Genomic DNA, 21,638 nt, shown 5'->3' with positions numbered 1-21,638 from the left:
TCCATCCTTGGGCTCGGCTCCTCGGGGCCGCGTCCAGTGAGCGGTGGACTGCGACGTCTGCTCGCTGGAGCCTTCCTTGGCGTTCACGTTTTATTACAACATGAAAGGTTTAATGTTCTTGTTCTTGCCAGCAGGTTCCTACTGAACTTTAACATTTTATTCTCATTTTTAAATTGCCAAATCTGTAAAGTGGTATATGCTTTATAATTAATTTTTTTAATCCTAGGATTTTGTAGTTCCTCCTACCCGACCCCCTCCACACACATGCGTGCAATTGTTTCCCAAAGTTTTGATACCTTCTTTATGAAGAGAGAATAATTCTTGAGTGAAGACGATCTAGAACAGAGGCTTTGTTATTTCATGCAGAGGGTGTGTATCTTGATGTTAACTTTAAGCTGTGGAGTAGATAAAGACCGCCTTCCTATTTGATCTGAAATCAATTGAACTCTTCTGTAACTTGTGAGACAGGATTACTGCTCAAATTTTCCACCCCTCGGTTACAAGGAGCCCTCGTGGTACAGCTGTTATGCATGGGGCTGTGATCCACATGGTGGACAGTGTGAAACCACGAGCAGCTCCCGGGAGAAAGACGGGGCCTCTTGTCTTGTCCTGTTTGGGAGGATACAAGCGGGATGGGGACTGGTGTAACGTTGAAGGGATTTTACAGACAACATGCTTCTGTGTTGAGAGGTGGTTGTATGAGGTGGTATGTCCTGGAAAGGTGATTATGTAAAACTTGATTCTTTGACCTGTACAACAAGAGAAAATTTGTACCCCTGTTTACTGTTTCCTGGGTGTGATTGGGAATGTGGGGGCTTCAGGATAAGATAATATTCAAGCGAATACTGTTTCCTTGTCTGATCCCACTCCTGCCACCAGCTACCATTGAGACATGCGGCCCACATGATAGCCACGTCCACCAACAAGGTAACTACGCCCTAGTGGGGAAAGAAAATCTGAAATACAAGCAGTTAGTAACAAAAGATTTAAGAGATGTCTAGAAATATGAAAAGTGTCACCCAAGGATTTTAAATTTGGGGGTGTGTTAGAGTTCTCAAAGCAACAAAACCAGGACACTTATGATTAGATTAGATAGATAGATAATAAAAAATAAACAGCTAATTAGTCTACAGAGCAGTGCAAATGACTCAGTTCAACTCACTTCTGTGAGACAATACCCTGGCAGTCCTACAAATCACGAGGGCTGCTGGTACAGGTGAAGGAAGCAGACCACTGAGTCTTCTGTAGAGCAACACAGGCAGTCCGGCCACAAGCAGCAACCAGCAAGGCAGGTCACCAACAGTCAGCCAGATGACAGGGTCCCACAGTACCCAGCTCAAGCGATGTATACTCCAGTAACATGGTGAAGCAGGTCTTGAAGAAACCTCAAACTACAGTGACACAGTCCACGGGTTGGGTGCCCCACCGGGAGTGTCGCTTGAAAGTTGGGGCAGAGCACTAGCCGAGGCAGCCGCACACTGGTCTAGTCATCAAAGAGCAAGGGACAAGAAAAGACAAGGCTTGCCGAGCCATTTCTCTCTGCCCTTCAATTAAACTTCAGCCTTATTAACCTCACATGTGTTTATTGGTCAGGTCGGCACAATAATCCTACCTACCATAATCCATCCCTTGCCAACTTGGCATCTGTACACAATTCTTTAGCCATATATATAATTTCCAGAAATTAATGAAATCACCTATATGTAACATCAAACATCTGATACATTTGAGTATCATTATAGCTGATACATCATACATGAACAAAGGAAAGATTCAGTAAGCACAAAAATAAACTGACAAATCACAAACTTTTGTAATTGATCACATGGTCATAACATAAGTAGAACTAGGTTCTACTACCCATTCTGCATTACCTTTGCCCTCAGCAAGCTCCTCAGCTGGCTGTGAGTATGACCCAGACATGCCCTTACCTTAATATCAGAGGCTGTTCTGGACCTGCAATTCACCTGATGCTGTAATTCGGCTACCCGTGTGATGAAACTAGATTTGGTTTTCAGCAATGTCGCTTCTATTACTAGAGAAGAGAAGGCTCTCCTGTGTAGCACATGCAGAAGCTTTTAGGCCTATTATTCAGCACTTGAGACGTGCTGAGATTATCCTGCTCCTTAATCACATTTTCTATTGTAAGGAGAACCAGCCAGGCAGCTACCCTATACTTGTCATCCTGACAAAACTGCTGGAAAATATCAAACACATCACCCAGAGCCTCTCCCCTCCCCAGCACTTCACCTACTGGTGGTGGTACCGTGAGTCAGCTTTGCGACGTCACACCATGGACTGCTCAGAGTGGCAGACTTAGCCATGCCGGTAGGGGTAGAAATAGCACTCTCAGTGCTGTTAAGTCCAATCAGGCTGGAGAGCCAATGTTAGAAGCCCATATTTATTATCTTGTTTCTCTAGAACAGCGGATCTCAACCTGTGGGACGCGACTCCTTTGGGTGTCAAATGACCCTTTCACAGGAGCGCCTAAGACCCCCGGAAAACATTTCCGCCCACATGCAGATACACCCACAATCGAGTACCCGGCATGAAGACTTTTACTCATGGTACACCGTGCTTCAAGACAAAATTTCATCTATTTGTCATTAGAAATAAGTAACAAAATATAATTAGATGTTGTTTTTGTGATTCATCGCTATGCTTTAATTGTGTTCAGTTTGTAATAGTGAAAATACATCCTGCATATCATATTTACATGATGATTCATGACAGTAGAAAAATGAGTGATGAAGTAGCAATGAAAATAATTTTGTGTTTGGGGGGCACCACCACATGAGGAACTGTATGAAAGGGTCACGGCATGAGGAAGGTTGAGAACCACTGCTCCAGAGCATAGCTGTACTCTGACACATGAGACCACAAGGAGTCAGGAATCAAAATCGACTCTTAGTATTTTATTATCAGCTTTTTATTATTCGATTAGCAACTGGTTAAAATAAATGGTGATGGCTGAATACGAGTGAGATACCCTTATAAGGGACGTGAGCCTAAATCTTGTGCTGGAGAAAAGACCCCAGACTCAAGCCTGTCCTCCTGAGCTCTTTTCTTAAGCCATCAGCAGATGAGGGCTGGCTCTCGGAGGCCCTGGCCCCTCGCCGCACCCCTGCTTCCCCAGGTCACAGTTTCACTTCTTAGTTTCTCTCAACGTCCTTCCCTCCCCAGTCTGTTCCGCAATGTCTCTGCCCCTGTGGACATTGCTTCACATGCTTTGGACGTGTCATCAGGAGAGACCCGTCCCTGGAGAAGGGCATCATGCTTGGTACAATAGAGGGGCGGTGAACAAAAGGAAGGTTCTTTGACAGGAGGCACTGCACGGTGGTTGCGAAGCTGGCCTCAAACAAGGAGAGTTGTGAGGATCACGCAGAGGCGGGCAGGGTTCCGTCTGGTTGTGCACAGGGCCGCTGTGAGTCAGATTCAACCCCATGATTTACCCCCAACAACACAAAGCCTGGGCTTTACTGGTTCCCTGCTTTCCCTTACCTTGGGGACATTCACAACCCCCTACGTTTGAGGAGCTCTGGTGAGGAAGTGCGTTCAGCTTCGGCCTGCTATTCAAAAGATCAGAGGTTCAAAACCTCCAGGAGATAGATGGGGCTTCCTGCTCCTATAAAGATTTACAATCTTCAAAACTCTAGGGTAGGGGTTCCCAACCTTCCTCAGGCCACGACCCTTTCACACAGCTCCTCGTGGGGTGGTGATCCCCAACCAGAACATTATTTTCGTTGCTGCTTCATCACTGTCATTTTCCTGAATCGTCATGTAAATATCTGATATGCAGGATGTATTTTCATTGTTACAAATTGAACATAATTAAAGCATAGTGATGAGTCACAAAAACAATATGTGGTTCTATATTGTGAAATATTTATTTCTAATGACAAATCAATGAAATGTCTAGAAGCATGGTGTAGCATGGGGAACAGTGTTAACGTCAGGTACTCGTATGTGGGCGTATCTGCATGTGGGCGGACCTGCCTGGAGACGGCTAGAGGAGCAGTGTCTCAGTTCCTAAGACCATCGGAAAGATGTGAAAAGGTCATTCAACGCCCCCAGGGGTCATGACCCCCAGGTTGAGAACCACTGATCTAGGGAGTGGTTGGATCCCGTGAGCAGGAATCAACTCGATAGTGGACTTATGTTTGTGGTGCAAATAAGCCATGTGGGAGTCCCTGTCCTGTGCCCCTGGTTGCCTAGTGGCACTCCGGGTAGATGCTGATGAGACTCTACTTTCTCAGTAGCCCTACATAAGGCTGTGACAAGTCAGAACTGACCCGAGGGCAGGAGGGTCAGGTTTCAATATCATGTGCCCCGTAGTAGGGTTAGTCCTAGAAATAGAGTTAACCAAAAACCCACTGCCATGGAATTGAGGCCAACTCATATTAACCCTAGCAGACAGGGTAGAACTGACCCCGGAGTTTCGGAGACTTCACCGTGGAGGGAGTAGAAAGCTCCATTTTTCTCCTGCAGAGCAACTGGTGGCTTCAAACTGCTGACCCTTTGGGTCGCAGCCCAACACATAACCACTACGCCACCAGGGCTCCTGGAAAGGGGTGGTAAGTGGAAAATCCATGTGGTTGTGTTCTCATGAACTGTGCCAACACAATCTGTTTAGACTCCTGGTGTTAAAAGTCCTCTGCTCCCCAAATCATAAGTGGATTTCAAAAGGGAGATTTTTTTTCCCCACCATGGTCTCTGAAAAAAATGAACCAAACTCACTGTTCTCGATTGTGACTCCTAGTGACCTTACAGGACGGAGCACACCTACCCAAGAGGAGCTCCAAGATTGCGATCTTCCTAGTAGAAGGCGACCACATGTTTCTTCCACGGAGTCAGCCGGTTGTAATCGCCAACCTTTAAGACAGCAGCTAAGCCAACCTCCTGCAAACATCACCTGCCTGGGGCCGCAGGGTCAAAGAGAGAAGAGAGAAGACTGTGGCTGGGGGAGTCCTAGGGCCGTTATCAACCTCGTGAGAGTCCTGGGAGCAGCTGCTGGGCTGGGGGGTTGCAAGCTCAGTGGAAAGAGCATTACAGCTCCTCAAAGCTTTCCTTCCCCTCACAGTAACTGCCCACGGCCATCACGAGCAACATCGGTGACCTCTGCCACCTTAGGCTAATGACTGATTTCAGAGCCTCAGTCGCCTCGCTTGGGATGTGTGGCTAGAAACCTCAGCCTTTCTCATAAGGCCAATTGGAGGATCAAGCACGCTTAAAGCACATTAAAGAGCTTCTACAGAACCATCGGGTACAGCACAAATGCATTTTTAATCTCTTGTTGAATACCATTTCCTTCTTTAAATCAATCCTTTTCTTGTGTTTTAAAAATCATTTTATTGGGGTTCTTACACCTCTTATCACAATCCATACATCCATCCATTGTGTCAAGCACATTTGTACATTTGTTGCCATCATCATTTTCAAAACATTTTCTTTCTACTTGAGCCCTTGGTCTCAGTACATCCCCCCCCCCCACCGCCTCCCTTCCTGACCCCCTCCCTCCCTCCCTCATGAACCCTTGATAATTTATAGATTATTTTTTACATGTCTTACACTGACTGCTGTCTCCCTTCACCCACTGTTCTGTTGTTTGTCCTCCTGGGAGGGGGTTATATGTAGATCATTGTGATTGGTTCCCCCTTTCTCCTCCCTACCTTCCCCTTCCCCTCCTGGTATTGCTACTCTCATCGTTGGTTCTGAGGGATTTATCTGTCCTGGATTCCCTGTGTTGTGAGCTCTTATCTGTACCAGTGTACATGCTCTGGTCTAGCTGGATTTGTAAGGTAGACTTGGGGTCATGATAGTGCGGGGGAGGAAGCATTACAGAACTAGAGGAAAGTTGTATGGTTCACGATGCTATACTGCACCCTGACTGGCTCATCTCAATTTCTTCTTTACATCAATCGTGCATCCAGTGACCTGGCCTGAATGAGTAAGAGAGAAGACATAGATCCACGCTGGTCACTATAAATACAGTGGGAGTCACAAATAGGAACCACATGGTACAATTAAAATATTTTCTACTTGTCAGATTTTTAAAAGATTAAAAAAGAATTGGTATATTTGTATGAACTCAACCCAAACAGCAGACAGGCTTATAAGGAGAACAGTAACACAAGGGAGGGAGAGAGGCTCGCCTAAAGAACAGTCAACCACAGGAGATCGGAGGGGCAGCATTTACGTGGGAGAAAGCTCAGAGAGCTGGTAGAGATGGAAATAGAGAGGAAGTAGGAAGAGTGCTGTCACATTGTGGGGATTGCATCCAATGTCAGGAATAAAACAGGCATCAGTTGTAGCATGGGAAGCCAACTACTCCGTAAACTCACTCAAGCACACATCCCCACTATATAGACAAAAAGGAGCCCTGGTGGTGCTGTCAGGTAAGCTTTGGACTGTTAACCAGATGGTCAGAGGTTCAATCCCACCAGCTGGTCCTCAGGCGAAAGTTGAGGGTATCAGACTGCTCCCGAAACAATTTACAGCCTCAGAAACCCTACGTAGCAGCGGTTCCCAACCTGTGGGTCTCGACCCCTTTGGGGTTGAACGACCCTTTCACAGGGGTCACGTAATCCAGCCTGCATATCAGATATTTACATTACAATTCATAATAACAGTAGCAAAATGACAGTGATGGAGTAGCAATGAAAAGAATGTGATGGTTGGGGGTCATTACCACATGAGGAACTGTATGAAAGGGTTACGGTATTAGGGAGGTTGAGAACCTCTGCTCTAGGATCACTGTGAGTCAGAATTGCCTCAATGGCAATGGGTTTGGGTTTGGAGATGCAAAATAAGGAGCCCTCCTAGCTCAGTGGTTAAGCTCATCTGCTAACTAAAAGGTCAACCATTCAAACCACTCCATGGAAGAAATCAGTTTCTGTATGAGGTATAGCTTTGGAATCCCACAGGGCAGTTCGGCTCCATCCTCGAGAGGTGCCATGGATCAGAATCTGCTTGGTGGCGATGGGTTTTGTCTCCAGAGAGACTTGGCTGCTAGCTGAGAAGCAGCACTGCCGTGGGCCAATGACTGTAACCTTAACGTTTGAACTACACACACCCACACACCCTGTTAACCTTCCTAAGGTTGCTCGGTGCCATTGAGTTGGTTCCGACTCATAGAGACCCTACGTACAACCGAAGGAAACACTGCCCACTTCTACACGATCCTCCTCATTGTTCCTATGTTTGAGGCCACTGTTGCAGCCACGGTGTCCATCCATCGTGTTGAGGGCCTTCCTCTTTCTTGCTGTCTCTCTGCTTTACCCAGTATGATGTCCTTCTCCTAATAACAGGTCCAAAGTCTCATCGTTCTTGCTGCTAAGGAACATTCTGGCAGCATTTCTTCCAAGATAGATTTGCCTGTTCTTTGGTAGGCCACAGTATCTTCTGTATTCTTTGCCAGCACTATAATTCAAACACATAGTCAGGGGTCCTCAAACTTTTTAAACGGGGGGGGGGGCAGTTCACTGTCCCTCAGATCTGTTGGAGGGCCAGACTACAGTTTAAGAAAAAAAAAAACTATGAACAAATTCCTATGCACACTGCACATATTTTATTTTGAAGTAAAAATACAAATGGGATAAATGTCCTCTATGGGCAGTAGTTTGAGGACGCCTGCCTAGCAACAGTAAGCAAGTCTGTAAGCAGCCAGTAGCTGCGGTGGAATGCAGCCCCCTTGCTTGATCAGGCTGAGTGTGACCAGGAAGAGGCATGAAGTCCTCCAAGCCAGCCTGTCCCTTAAGCCAGCCAGCACTTCCCCTTTCACTGCCCGTTTTCCTTTCTCAACTTCATGGAAAAAGGCTGGGTTTATGGATTAACAATAATCTCTGCACTGCCGCGCCCACACCCACAAACAGGAACATGTGGAATATTACTACTAGCTATGGGTGTAATCCTGTTTTGAAATACAATCTTTGTTGTGTGAATTAGATGTGAGGTTCCAAATGTAATCACTTCTAAGGAATAAAAAGCAGATTAGACACACACTCCCACACAAGGCAGAAGGCTGTCGCACAGATGCCCCGAGGAGGTCCAGGACGCCCGTTTTAGACACAGAGACCCAGTTGATTCGAGAAATTCTACGTTTATTTCTGCAAGTGCTTGAGAGGAGAAAGTAGCAGGGTTAAAACCTCCCCAAACTTCAAATATTGCATGGAAGGCAAGCAAGTTCTATTCTGCTCGCCGATGCGGCAGTGGGACAGGTGTGTTACAGTGCAGGGAAGGCTTCGGCAATTGGAACGGGCGGCATTCTGGCCCTCCTTCAAGGTCTCGGGCTCCATTCCTTCACTAAAGGCCTTGCTTGCCCAGATGGTTTCGTTCTTCCAACTTGCAGAACCCGACCATTCTTTTTTTAAAACGGAATTTTACTGCAAGGAGGTTGGGGGCGGGGTGGGGGAGGAGCGGGGGACAGGGTTGTTAAATTTCAGTTTTCCCGCAAACGAAGTCTTAACCAGACCAGAGCTCAAGCCATGTCACATCCCCAGCTCTGTGACCCTGAGGAGCAGCCGATGGACTCTGTTTCTCCAAGGTCTAATGGTCAAGGAAAGAATCGGCATCGCCAAGATCGCGAGTCGGGCTTTCAGCCCCAAGACGTGCAAAGAAATACATTTCTGTGCGCTGACGAGCCCGTGGGTAGCGTGTGCACCAGGGCCGCAGCCCGGCCTCACCCAGAAAGAGGGCAATGGTCCCTAGGGCGTCAAGGACATCCAGGGCGTCAAGGACATCCGGTGCAGGTGTAATCCTATCAATTACCCTCCACAAAGCAGGTGGTAAAAGTTAAGCGCTTCTTTCTGCCAGGATCAAAGAGCAGTAGGGGCCTTTACTCCCCACCCGAACGGCTTCGAAGAGGCAGCGTCACAAATCTCGCGAAGTGGGTGTTTTCTGAAGACCCCGCGTGCGTGAGCGCACCGCGCGCAGTGAAGAGCCGCGTGGTGTACCGGGTCGGAGGGGTCACTGGGGCAGCAGCAGGGAGAGGACAGGTGGTAGGACGTTACAGTAAGTTTTGCAAGTGGCCCGGGGTCGGCTTGGCTCTCAGAACGCACAGCGCTCTGAGCAGGTCTCCCAGGGCGCGCGTCAGCAGGCGAGTGGCCGACTGCCCACGTGGCCCACCCACTGCGCACGCGCATGCCGGAGCGCGCCCCCCACTCCCGCTTCCAGGCTCTGAGAAGCGGCCAGGCATAGACGTATCCAGTGGCTCCAGCCGGACACCGCTTTCCAGCCCCTCCGCCTGCGACCCGGTGCCCATCTCCGGACTCAGCAGGCGGAGAGCGGCCGGCAGCCAGCAGGTGGGGAAGACTCGCCTGCGCCCAGGGGCGCCCGGGCCAACGAGGGCGCGTGGAGCCCCGCCCCGCCCCGCCCCGCCCCGCGCACTCGAGGCCGCTGGCTGGGCCGTCACGTGACGCGGGGCGGGGCGGGGCTCGGCTGGCTCAAGGAAGGGTCCTGGAAGGGAAGGAAGCGAACCTGCGGGGCCCGCAACGGCGGCGGCATGGCCGCGCTCTACGGGGGTGTGGAGGGGTGAGTGTGGCCTGGCGGAAGGGGCGTGGGCGGGTCGGTCCGCAGGCGGCCGGGGCCACACTGCACCTGCGGGCCGGCCGGCAGGGAGGTGGCATCAGACCTGAAGGTGCGGCGGCTCTGGGCTGCCGGGTCTTCGGGTGGAGGGGCGCCCTTGCGCGTGCGAGGGTGGGCCTTGCAGGGGCTCGGCGCCGGCCACGGCCATGGCCTCGGAGGGGGCGTCCTTGGCGTTTTGCGGTGGAATCACGCCTCCTACGGACGGGCCTCTCCGGCGTCTGCCCCGGAAAAGAGCTCCTTTGCCCTTGGGACCCTTATGCAAATGTGAAGACGCGAAGTAGCCTGGAAGTGCGGCGTGGGGCAGAAGCTGGGGCAAAGATCGTTGCTAGAGGGTGTCTGGGAGCTGGGGCAGTTTGCAAGACGGAAAGATTGCCCGCTACCGGGAAATGGCGACACGCCCCCACCCCTCCCAACCCCCGTTGTCCTAGTATTCTTCCTGTTCAGCAACTTTATTTTTTCTCTCCAACTTTTTCCCTCTCAGTATGAATATGGGCGGCACTCTTGACCTCTTTGGACTTCAATTTCCCATATATACTTGTATAACACAAAGGGAACAATGAACCAACCGTGACGCACGTTCCGGAACTCTGGATGTGGCGAACCCGGCCGTCCTAGAGGGGGGCCGTCATTCTCAGCCAGGGCTCGCTGCCCCTTCCCATCCGATATTGCATTCGCTTCTCTAGCAGCCGCTGCTCCCTGCAGACTCGCCCGCCCCAAAGTACTGACGTTTTTTCTTTATTGCTGTTATAGCTAGCCGGCGGATCCCACGTCTATTCTAGATTTGGTTGTGTTTTTAAGCTTGCCCTCACCCGTTACTGGTTGAGAGGCCAACACTGAGAACGGAGATAGGATTGAGACAAAGACCGTGAGGTTAAGAGCGCGTTTATTAGGGTGCGGAAAGAGCTCCCGGGAGGGAAGGGAGAGCAGAGAAAGGGACGGGAACATCTTGAGCTCCTGGGCAGGCTCCAAGACCCGAGTAAGGTCAGGTCAGGAAATCACGCTCATCGGTGGGGCAGTGGGATATTTGTCGGTGGGGCAGGGGGATATTTGTAGGATTTGGGTCAGGGGAATATGCAGATGAGGTGGAGAGAGCTGCTGGTGCTTGTGCCAATAAGAAGGGAGGCCTCCTGGTGCTGCAGCTGCAGCGTTTGAGTCCTTCACAGACCAGCTTCTTAGAATGTGGAGGAAGAGGCTGCACAGTCCAGCTCTGGCCTTGAGCAGGTGGGGGGGGGGGAGTCGGGCGGCTGTGTGGACCCTGCTGGGAGAGATAATTGGAATGTTGGAGGTAGGGACTGCAAAGTCCTGCACGTCACCCGTCTTTGTGAGAGGCTGAGGGAAGGGGCTGCATGGTCCCAACCCAACCCAAACACTGTATATTTATTTGTGAGCTCTGGCTCATGTTTCCAGCTCTTAATGAGATCCCTTTGGATGTGGAATGTTCTCCTTCTGAAACTTTAAGTTATTTGAAAGCAAGTTTTCAATGTTCTCCTCTAAGACATTCTTAAAAGTGCTGACCAAGGAAAAAACCACACAGCAAACTGCCAGAGACCTCCCTCCAGACTACCATTTGTGCCAGTAATCAGCATGTGAGGCTCTAGGTGCTGAACTGGTAGAACCTCACCCCACTGAGTGACTGGCTGGCTTTCCTCACAAGGGTCTCTTGAGACACTGGCAGCCGGAACTGGACCTTGAAAGGCAGCCTTTAGCTATGGAGAGAAAGCAAAGCAAGAGGGCATTCTCTGTAGCCATCTTTCTTTCCTAAGCATTGGCCCATGCCAGGGAAAAAGGGTGGTACGAACGGCACTTGATCCATTGGAGTTCATAGACCCGTGAGAAACAGGAAAAAAAAAGGTACCAAATCAAAACAAAAAACCTCACAACTAATGACTAATGATTCTGAAATACAGAGCAATCGTGAAGCGTTATGGGACACGGAGCAGCTTTAACTGAGGGAGCCGAGATGGTGGGAGTTTTTGAGGACTGGGTGTTACAGATGTAGGACCTTGCAGGAGAAGTAGGGCGCCCTCAGGGGAAGAGCAACAAGAACTACATCTCGTTCCAACCGCACAGCGGACAACATTGGGCCAATGGTGAAGCCATAGACTTCGGACTAGGGCTGCTACCCTGGCTGCACCACCTGCCCTGCCCGTGTCTACCTGCTTTTCTGTGTGCCCCCTTGTGTTTCGCAGGGGAGGCACAAAGTCCAAGGTCCTTTTACTCTCGGAGGATGGACAGATCGTCGCAGAAGCGGACGGACTCAGCACAAACCACTGGGTAGGCAAAGCCACATCCAGCAGGACCAGTGGGCTGGGTTGTGGTGTGGTTGTGCTCTCTGTAACCCAGTTGAGGTGGTGGCCGTCTGCAGGGGCAACAAGTTCCTGCCAGCCTTCGTAACTCCTCTTTCCTTTGATTTGGGCTCAGCTGATCGGGACAGACAAGTGTGTGGAGAGAATCAATGAGATGGTGAACAGTGCCAAGCAGAAAGCAGGGCTGGACCCTCGGGTGCCTCTTCGCAGTCTGGTGAGTCTGGGGCAGAGCCAGCAGTGGGAGCGGGCCTTCCCAGGGGAGCCAGCTTGGTCCCTGCTCTTGCCGCAGCTCAAATGTGAGCTCATACATTCTTTTTTATTTTAATCATTTTATTGGGGGCTCCTACAATTCATCAAAATCCATACATCCATTGTGTCAAGCACATTTGTACTTAGGCTGCATCAACGTTCTCAAAGCATTTTCTTTCTACTTGAGGCCTTGATATCAGCTCCTCATTTCTCCCTCCCTCCCTTGTGAACCCTTGATAATTTATAAATTATTTTTTCATGTCTTACACTGTCTGATGTCTCCCTTTACCCCCTTGTCTGTTGTCTATCCCCCTGTGGGGGTTATAGGTAGGTCATTGTAATCAGTTCCCCCTTTGTCTCCCCCACCTTCCCCTTTCCCTCTTGGTATAACTACTCTCAATATTGGTCCTGAGGGGTTTATCTGTCCTGGATTCCCAGTGTTTCCAGCTTTTATCTGTACCCATGTACATGCTCTGGTCTAGCCAGATTTGTGAGGTAGAATTAGGGTCATGATAGTGGGGCGGGGAGGAAGCATTAAAGAACCAGAGGAAAGGTGTATGTTTTATCGGTGCTATACTGCACCCTGACTGGCCTGTCTTCTCCCCATGACCCTTCTGTAAGGGGATGTCCAATTGCTTACAGATTGGCTTTGGGCCTCCACCCTGCACTACCCACCCCACCTCATTCACATTATGATTTTTTACTCTGGATCTTTGATGCCTGATACCTGATCCCATCGACACCTCCTATCACACTGGCTGGTGTGCTTCTTCCAGGTGGGCTTTGCCACTTCTCAGCTAGAGGGCCGCTTAGCCCATACTTTCTTGCAAGTGTAGTTGCCACCTGCACATCAGACGTGGGTTGGAACAGCCCTCAGTGGCTTGGAGAGCCTTCAGCTCAGACCCTGGCTGTAGTTTTAGCTTTGATCTGTGTGACCTTAAGTATGTGACTGGTTTTCTCCAGCTGAGTGAGAAGGGAGCACAAGCACACAATGCCTCTCAGAATGGTTAGCCCAGAGCAGGGCCTGGAAGCACTCCAGTGTTCACGAGCAGTATTCCCAGAGCCCTGGTGTCATTGTGGTTACACCGTGGGTGCGTAACCACCAGGGCAGCAAATCGGGACTCCCGGTCGCTCCACGGCAGGGAGATGAGGCGTTCCACTCTGGTAGAATTACAGTCGCAGGTACCCAGAGGCGCAGTTTCATGGGTCGGAATTGACTCACTGGCAGTGAGTTCAGTGTTTCGGGTTTGAGTATTAGCTCCAGAGTATCCCTTTCTCCGAAGTTATTCTAGTGCCCCTGACTATCCCCCCAGCCACGCCCCCATGTGTTCTTCAAGCACAGCCACCCCTGTGCATTCCAAGCCATGCCTCTCTCTAACCTCTCTTTCCCTCCTCCGCCACCTGACTCCTTTAAGGGGATCTCTCTGTCCTCCACTCCCAACCAGTCCAGGCCCATCTCAGCCACAGCCCTCTGTGGAGCCAATGGGGGGTAGAGGGAGGGCTGGGACCGGTGAGTGCAGATGAAGAGAGCAGGGGGGCTGAGAAAGGAGCTGGGGCTGGGCCCCTGCTCACTCCCTTACTCACCTCCTTCCTGGATGCCAGGGCCTCTCCCTGAGTGGTGGGGAACAGGAGAACGCTGTGAGGACCCTGACGGAAGAGCTGAGGGACCGATTTCCCCACCTAAGTGAGAGCTACTTCATCAGCACCGATGCTGCCGGCTCTATCGCCACAGCCACACCAGATGGTGAGGAGCCAGAGGGCGGGGTGAGGTTGCGAGCTGATATCCTTGGGAAAGCCCCTCGGATCCTGCTGGTAAAACTTGACTTCCCAGGACCTGAAAGGCAGCCTCAGCCACAAGGGCCCCTCTCTTCTTCAGCTGCAGGACTGGGCTGAAGTAGGAGGGGAGGAAGGGGTGGGGTGTTCAGACCTAGGGGCAGAAGGGGCTTCCAGGGCCATGGAGTGGGGAAGACACTGAGAACCCAGAAGAAGGTGGGAGGGGTTTGGGGAGAGCAGGGGTCCAGGAGATTGCCATTAGAACCCCAGGTCCCCTTTCCTCACTTGTAGGCCGGAGTGCATGTTAACTCTGAGGTGGCGGTGGAGGGCGTTGAGTCTAGCACAGTCCCTGGCACTCCGTACGCAGCAAGCAGAGTTGTCATAGGAAAGCTGGCTGGGCAGGGAGTCGCTGCCCCTCAAGACAGACCCAAGTTCTTCTTTGGCCCCCAGAGAAGTGGTCTGTGTGACTGGTGTTTCTCTGAGACCTGGGCGCTCCACACTGCCCATCTTCCGGCAGGAAGCTAGCTGGACCCCACTTCTCCCCCAGGATCAGTGGGACCGGCCTACCCGAGGCTACGCTGACACCACCTATGCCGTCCTTTCTCCAGGTGGGATCGTGCTCATCTCTGGGACAGGCTCCAACTGCAGGCTCATCAACCCCGATGGCTCCGAGAGCGGCTGTGGGGGCTGGGGTCACATGATGGGCGATGAGGGCTCAGGTGAGTGCCCCCTGCCTGCCCCTGGAGTGAGCTGTTAGCTGCAAGGTCCCACCTAGTGGAGGTAGGACTGCTGAAGCCCCGGGGCTCTCTGTAAGGACAGCTCCAGGACTGCACCACTTCACCTCCCGGTCGTTGGGCAGAGACTGGGAGACTGTGGATCAGCTGCCAGCCGCCCACCAACACTGGCTTAAACCCAGGGTTCCGGTTCGTGCTGCAGTGCAGTGGCCACTGCCTCCCCTCCCCAGATCAGGGTTTGGGAGCCCTGGTGCCAGGGTGGTTACTCAGTCCTTCGGCTGCGATCTGCCAAGTCCGAAGTTTAAAACCACCAGCTGCTGCTCAGGAGAAAGATGGGGCTTTCTACTCCCGTAGAGTTACAGTCTTGGAAACTCACGGGGACAGTTCCACCCTGTCCTACAGTGTCGCTGTTAGTTGACATGCACTTGATGGCAATGAGTTGGAAGTTTGGGGACTGGAAGAGCAGAGGAGCCTTGGTGGCGCAGCTGGGTAAGTGTTGGGCTGCTGGCGGCAAGGTCAGTAGTTCAAATCCACCAGCTGCTCCGAGGAGGCAGACGAGGCTGGCTGTTCCCATAAAGATTCACAGCCTCAGAAACCCTAAACAGGGTCATGGACTTGGAATGAACTCAATGGCAGTGGGTTTGTGGGTTGAGAAGGGCTGAAAGTAAGCAGGTTAAGGCTTTCGCTGCCAGGGCATGCTGGTACACTGTGTCAGTCCAAGAGGACCAGAGAAACAAATCCACAGACACTCATGTATATAAGACAGAACTGTATCTACAAGAGCAGTTGAATATGGAGAAAACATCCCAGCCCAGTCCAGATCAAGTCCATAAGTCTGATACCAGTCTATAGATTACTTTTCAGACTCAGGCTACACATGCATTGACACCGATTGCAGGAAGATCACAGGCCAGTGGGTAGGAAATCTTGTGGATCCAGCGGCAGTGGAAGCATCTCAGCGCTGGTGTGGGTCTCCACATGGCTCTTCCAGCTCCAAGGCTCTGGCTCCATCAGCATAGCTCCATGTGGCTTGTCAGAACTGAGTCTGCTCCAGAGAGCATGTGTGTTGGGTCTGGCAGGAGGTTCTTTGGGTTCAGTCCCCCGGCAATGACTCCGTAGGCTCTCAGGCCAGCTCACTGGCCTTGTCCTCATTGGAGGGGAGCTGCTGGTCCGGCCAAGCCTCACCTATTGTCTCCCCCTCTAGTTTTCCCTTCCCTGAGTCAGTCAGCATGATCAGAGGCCCCTGAGCCCCAGGCTGGGCATCAGGAAACCCAGGTTGCTGAAAACACCCAGAGATCACTGCCCTGATCTGGCTGGGAGCCTGGGCAAGAGCTTCCATCTCGGCCCTGCCCTGATCTCCACAGCCTACTGGATCGCACACCAAGCGGTGAAGATAGTGTTTGACGCCATTGACAACCTGGAAGCAGCACCACACGACATCGCTTACATCAAACAGGCCATGTTCACCTACTTCCAGGTGTGCTCCCTGCCGCCAATACAGATATGGCTGGGGGTGGGGTGGGCAGTGGGAGGCTTTGGGCAGGAGTAAGACTGGAGAGATGGGAGGTGAGAACACAGAATGGCACAGGTGGAGGGGCTGCAGTAGGGGTGAGGTATGAGGAAGTGGGTGGCTGGGCCACGTGTTTAGCCAGACTCAATTCAGGTAACTAGAATCTGCCAGGGTATTGTGGCAGATGACATTCTGGGCTGGCTGGGAAGAAAGGTGCAGGGACAGGGGGAGGGGAGGGGTGCTCAGGAGATAGTGCCAGGGCCAGAGAGGGCAGGGGCAGGGGTAGGTCAGGAGATGGGGCAGGGATGGGGAGGGGAGGTCAGGAGATGGGGCAGGGCAGAGAGGGCAAGGATAGGCAGGAAAAGGCTGTTCAACAGTGGCTGCTTCATGCCTGCGGGGTCTGGAAAGATCGCGAGGAGGTGGCAGGGGCAGTAATGGTACCTGCGCAGACAGTGCGGGGACTGAGCTTGCTCTCGCCCTGCTGGACTCTTGGTGAGCAGTGGGCTTCAGCTGAACCAGGAGTTAAAAAGGTCAGAAGGAAGAGAGGAGTCCGTTTATGTGGCAGCCCCTCCGGGTGGGCCTGCTGTCTACCCACCAAGAGGCACTGACCCTGGGGCCAGGAGGGCAGTGAGAGATGCTGGGAAATGAGACCTGTGTTCTCAGGGCTCCAGCCTGGGTCACGGGGAGGAGGGTGGGAGTGGGGCGGGGGAGGGGTCTATAGAGTAAAGCCATCATCCTGACTAGGCAAACTGCTTCTAAACGCCATTCACCGTGTGTCACCACCACCACTTCCATCTCTTGGGCTATTTCCCAGGTTCTAGGGTTGCCCTGCATTAAGTGAACTCTTGCGTATAAAGCGTGCATTAGTACACTGGTGTTACTGCTCACAGTTTAGCCTCCCCTTCCACTTGCAGAAATGTATTCAGGGCTCACCGGTTCATCGGGACCTTTTGAGGCGTTGCGGGGTGTACAGTCTCCGGGGCAGGCAGAGCAGGCCTGCTGGGAGAAACAGAGTTCTAGGTTGCAGGACTTCTCAGGCCCTTTAGTTAGCGAATGTGCATTTCGACTCCAATGTTAGGGTGGGCGAGTGGTGGGGGTGGCAAAGAGCAATAGTCCTCAAACTTCTTGGCCAAAGACATCTTTCTGAGAGCGCCTCACAGACTCGTGGGACACACGGAGCTGCCTCACGCACGGGTCATCGGTAAGGGGCTGTGCTGGAGAAACCAAGACCTCATGAGGAAGCTCGTGTCCCTGCACTCTCTAGATGTAAAGAAAACCGATCCCAGCTCTTCCATTAGTCCCGTCAGGAAGGCTGGCCCTGGGTGGGTGTGTTAGTCCCGGGAGACTAGAGAAACAAATCCATGGACACTCATATGTGTATACGAAAGAGCTTTATATACAAGAGTAATTGAATATTGAGAGAACATCCCAGCCCAGTCCAGATCAAGTCCTTAAGTCCAATATTAGCCCATATGTCCGATACCAATCTATAATGTCGTCTTCACTCAAAACACATGCAATGATGCCGAATGCAGGAAGATCACAGGCCAGTGGGTGGGAAGTCTTGTGGACCCAGTGGTGGTGTAAGCATCTCAGCGCTGGCAGGGGTCTCCACGTGGTTCCTTTAGCTCCGGAACTTTGACTGCCTCGGGGTAGCTTCACGAGGCTTCTCAGAAATATCTCGCAAGGTGGAAATACAGAAGTTCCCAGAATCCTCAGGAGAAGGCCATGCCCATACAGAGGCCTCATGGGCTATGACCCAATTGACAGACTAGACTCCACCCCTCCACTCTCAAGTCCCAAATGGACACCAGATTCCATGACTACCACAGGGGGCATTCTGATGAGTGATGATCTATTCTCTCTCTCTCGCCCAGGTGGCAGACCGGCTAGGAATCCTCACCCACCTGTATCGGGACTTTGATAAATGCCGGTTTGCTGGATTTTGCCAGAAAATTGCAGAAGGTACTGGAGGCGGAGCAGGGTCTTATGGGGCTTTGCTCCCTGGAGGCCTCCCCAGTTGGAGGGTTTAGATGGGAGCCGGAAGCCACACTCCTGAGCACTGCCCTCGGTGCCATGGCCCGGAGCTGTCACTCTGTTACGCCCAAAGAAGGGGTCCTGAGAAGTTCCGCATCGTTTGTTGGGAGTCAGGAGAAGCAGAACGCAGGGGTTGCTGGCCTGCGTGTTGCTCCCTCTGCACCGTCAGGGCCATACTCGCCCTTGTTTGGGATGGCCACCACCTTGGGGCCCTCCACACCGGGACCAGCTCTGCCTCCTGCGCACAGTGAGCAGTGGGGCGTAGGGGACCTACAGTGCAACCGCTTGGGCTGGGTCCCTCCCGGAGCACCCAGAACTGAGGGGTCCTGAGGACAGACCCTCAGTAACAGTGCCAGCTGGAGAACAAGCCAGGGGGTGCTGCTCCCCTCGTGAGGGTCCCCAGTGCCTGGCATGAGGTCCTGGAGGGTGGCTGCCCTGGGGGCTTGCTGGCCTCCTGCAGCATAGCCTCCACTCGGAGCCAGGGGCTGGCCCTGCCAGGGAGTGTGGTTTCTGGTTAGCCAGGAATGCCGTCGGCAACAGGAGGGGATAACAGAGCTGGAAGCTCCCTGGGTGCCACCCAGCCCCCTCACCTGCCTCTCTCCCTCCCACCCCAGGGGCCCAGCAGGGAGACGCCCTCTCCAGGTACATCTTCAGGAAAGCTGGGGAAGTGCTGGGCAGACACGTGGTGGCTGTGCTGCCAGCGATCCACCCGGTAGGTGGTGGTGGGGCCGGAGTGGAGGTGGGAGGTGCTGGGCCAGCTGGTCCTTTCCCATGAGGGATGGGACTGAGGCACTAACCCTGGGCCATCGGACGCTAGTGTCGCTAGTGTAAATGAACCGAGAATAGGAGAAAGAATGGGTGGAAAGGCTACTGCATTAAAAAGTTCTGTGTCCATTGGCTCCCCTGTGGGGTGTCCCTGGCCTATATACAGTGTAGGACCCAGAGCCCTGGTCTTATATGCTGCTCACGTCACCCATCCTTCTTTCCTGTTCCTGTCCACCCCACCTTCCTCTTCCCTTCCTCTCTGTTGTTTCGTACCCCCTTTTCCATTCTCTTCCCTCCCTGGTGTTTTTTATCCCCCCGACTTTCTTCTCCTTTTCTCTTCCCTTGAATCTCCCTCTGGAGCCCTGGTAGCACATCAGGTTAAATGTTGGACTGCCACCTGTGAGGTTGGTGGTTCAGGCCCACCGGCTCCTACACAGGAGAACGAGGCTATCTGCTTCCCACAAGATTGACCACCTCGGACCCCCGATGGAGCCATTCTAGTCTGTCCTGCGGGGCTGAGTCTGAATCCACCTGCTGGCAGTGTGGTCTCTCCTTTGGTTGAGCCCACCTTCTGGGTCCTGCTCGAGGGATAGTACTGGGGATGCGATGGTGGGGTGGTCTCCAGGAACTCCTGGAGAAGTTGGCCCTCAGTGCCCATTATGTGCCCTCTGCCCAGGTCTTGTTCCAAGGGGAGACCGGCCTCCCCATCCTGTGCGTAGGCTCTGTGTGGAAGAGCTGGGAGCTGCTGAAGGAAGGTGAGTCTGGACAGAGGTGGCAGAAAGGAAAGGAGGACTGGGAGATAGGGTTGGGAAGGAGATGGCCCCAGAAGGCTTGCCTGCCCGGGGAGAGCTTGGGGCTGGGCAGGGGCCTCTGCTCCCAGCAAGAGGCTGGGGCTCGAGGGTGTGGACTAATGGCCAAGGCTCTCGGCCTTCCCTGTGTCAGTACACATTCGCACAGTGCCCCATCTCAGCTTCCAGACTCTTGAAAAGCTGATCTTTTCCAAACGATTTATTAAATAAAACCACTTAAAATTTTTAAAAAGACCCCTCTCACTTACAACCCGTCTGACTAGTATGATGGCCTGTGATGATCCTCAGGGAGTCTCGGGCCACTGATCCAGGATCTGCACTGGCGGGGGCTCTACCAGTTGCCTCTGGGCTCCTGTGCCTTGGTGCACCCTGTGTTAGGTTCCACCTCTAGGTTCCACTCACCTCTGCCTTCTGCATCTCTCCTCAGGTTTCATTTCAGCGCTGACCCGGGGCCGAGAGAGCCAGGCTCAGACCTCTTTCTCCAGCTTCACTCTGATGAAGCTGAAACATTCCTCGGCCCTGGGTGGGGCCAGCCTTGGGGCCAGGCACATCGGGCACCAGCTCCCCATGGACTACAAAGTCAATGCCACGGCCTTCCACTCCCACACCTTCTCTTAGGGGGCTCAGGGCCAGGACCCCAGTCCCTTCAAGCCCAGTAGATGATGGAGTGTGGGAAGGGAGCTTGTCTCCCATTTTCTTTTCAAATAAACACAAAAGGAAATAAATGCCCCAGTGGGACATCACCTAGCGTACTTCCTGCGCATGTCCTCAGGGCGCTGGGCTGGCAACCCAGAGGGCTCAGGCCTTCAAGCCCCTCTCCAAGGGCGGCTACCGCACAGGAGTAGCTCCATTATCTGGGCTCCTGGTCCCCACAGCCCCTACTGTGTAGCTGCCCACCAACCTTGAATTGATTTTCTGCTTTCGGAGTCTTCCTTACCCAACCTCGTCCTGTAGAACTCCATGAAAAACATCACGGAACTAGCCATGGGCTTGGGCCCCCCTCTCCTGTGATGTCAGGGGCCATCAACACACCCCTCTCCTGATTTGACACCAGGCAGCATTCCCTTGCTCAGTTCGCACAACTGCCTCTTGTACAGAATCTTTGTACAGATTCCTTACAAGGACAATGAAGTGTTCAGGAATCTCTCGTCTCAAAGTTAGCCAGTTTGGGATAATTGGAATCGAGGGTGGAGGGTGCATTTCCAATTTGAGCCTGACTTGGTGAGCGGTGAACTGCCCATTTGGAGGTTTATTAAACCTGCATGAATTCTTGCAAGATGATAAGATTACTGAGATCAAAGACAAACAATTAGGTATAACTGATCTAGGTGGCCCACCTATTTCTGGCTACTGCCAGCCTGGCTCTGGCTAAAGCATGCCACGGTGTGGTGTGTGTGCCATTGTGGCACCAGGAACAATGGTCTGGACACCAGCGTCTGATCATGAGGCCCAGAGCTTCCTATTCTGCCCATACTTCACGGCGGACTGAAGACCAGCCTGGTCCATGCCAAGTGCACACTCCTAGCAGGCTGGGTCATGCCCTAGAAACTAGTTTTTACACTCCTTAAACTCAGATTTGTGTGCGTAGGCCAAAGGTGGGATGGGGTGTTTCCACTTCTAAGAACTATGGTTGGGGTCTAGGATCTGCACTGGAGGGAGTGCCTCATAGGAGTTGTGTTACTTCGACTCCACCCTCACAGTCATCCTGGACAGAATGGCAACAACTCAGCCCATCATGCTAAGCCCAGGAAGTCAGAGGGTTGAGCAACAAAAACTTGAAGTACCTTTATTGCATAATCTGTAGTAATACTGCTTGTTTGAATTTAAATAAATGGATTTTGGAGAAATGGAACTGGCTTTCTACTACCGTAGA

General features: G+C 52.3%; 1 protein-coding gene across 2 annotated transcripts; it reads left to right on the top strand.

Annotated features, from left to right (window-relative positions):
• Positions 1–9,172: 9,172 nt before the first annotated feature.
• Positions 9,173–21,612, top strand: NAGK (N-acetylglucosamine kinase). 2 transcript variants are annotated; one of them, XM_075556994.1, is made up of 10 exons: positions 9,173–9,299; positions 11,772–11,856; positions 12,004–12,102; positions 13,740–13,881; positions 14,519–14,629; positions 16,009–16,121; positions 18,032–18,119; positions 18,806–18,903; positions 19,633–19,711; positions 20,193–21,612. In XM_075556994.1, the coding sequence occupies exons 3-10, from the start codon at positions 12,043–12,045 to the stop codon at positions 20,381–20,383; spliced, it is 882 nt and encodes a 293-aa protein (XP_075413109.1). In that variant the 5' UTR covers positions 9,173–9,299; positions 11,772–11,856; positions 12,004–12,042; the 3' UTR covers positions 20,384–21,612. The 2 variants fall into 2 exon arrangements, with proteins under 2 accessions (XP_075413109.1, XP_075413108.1); XM_075556993.1 differs by lacking the exon at positions 9,173–9,299 and adding an exon at positions 9,420–9,528.
• Positions 21,613–21,638: the final 26 nt, after the last annotated feature.

Source organism: Tenrec ecaudatus, chromosome 8 (genome assembly GCF_050624435.1).
Source record: "Tenrec ecaudatus isolate mTenEca1 chromosome 8, mTenEca1.hap1, whole genome shotgun sequence".
Lineage (NCBI taxonomy): Eukaryota > Metazoa > Chordata > Mammalia > Afrosoricida > Tenrecidae > Tenrec > Tenrec ecaudatus.
This window is presented reverse-complemented; position numbering and strand designations above follow the sequence as displayed.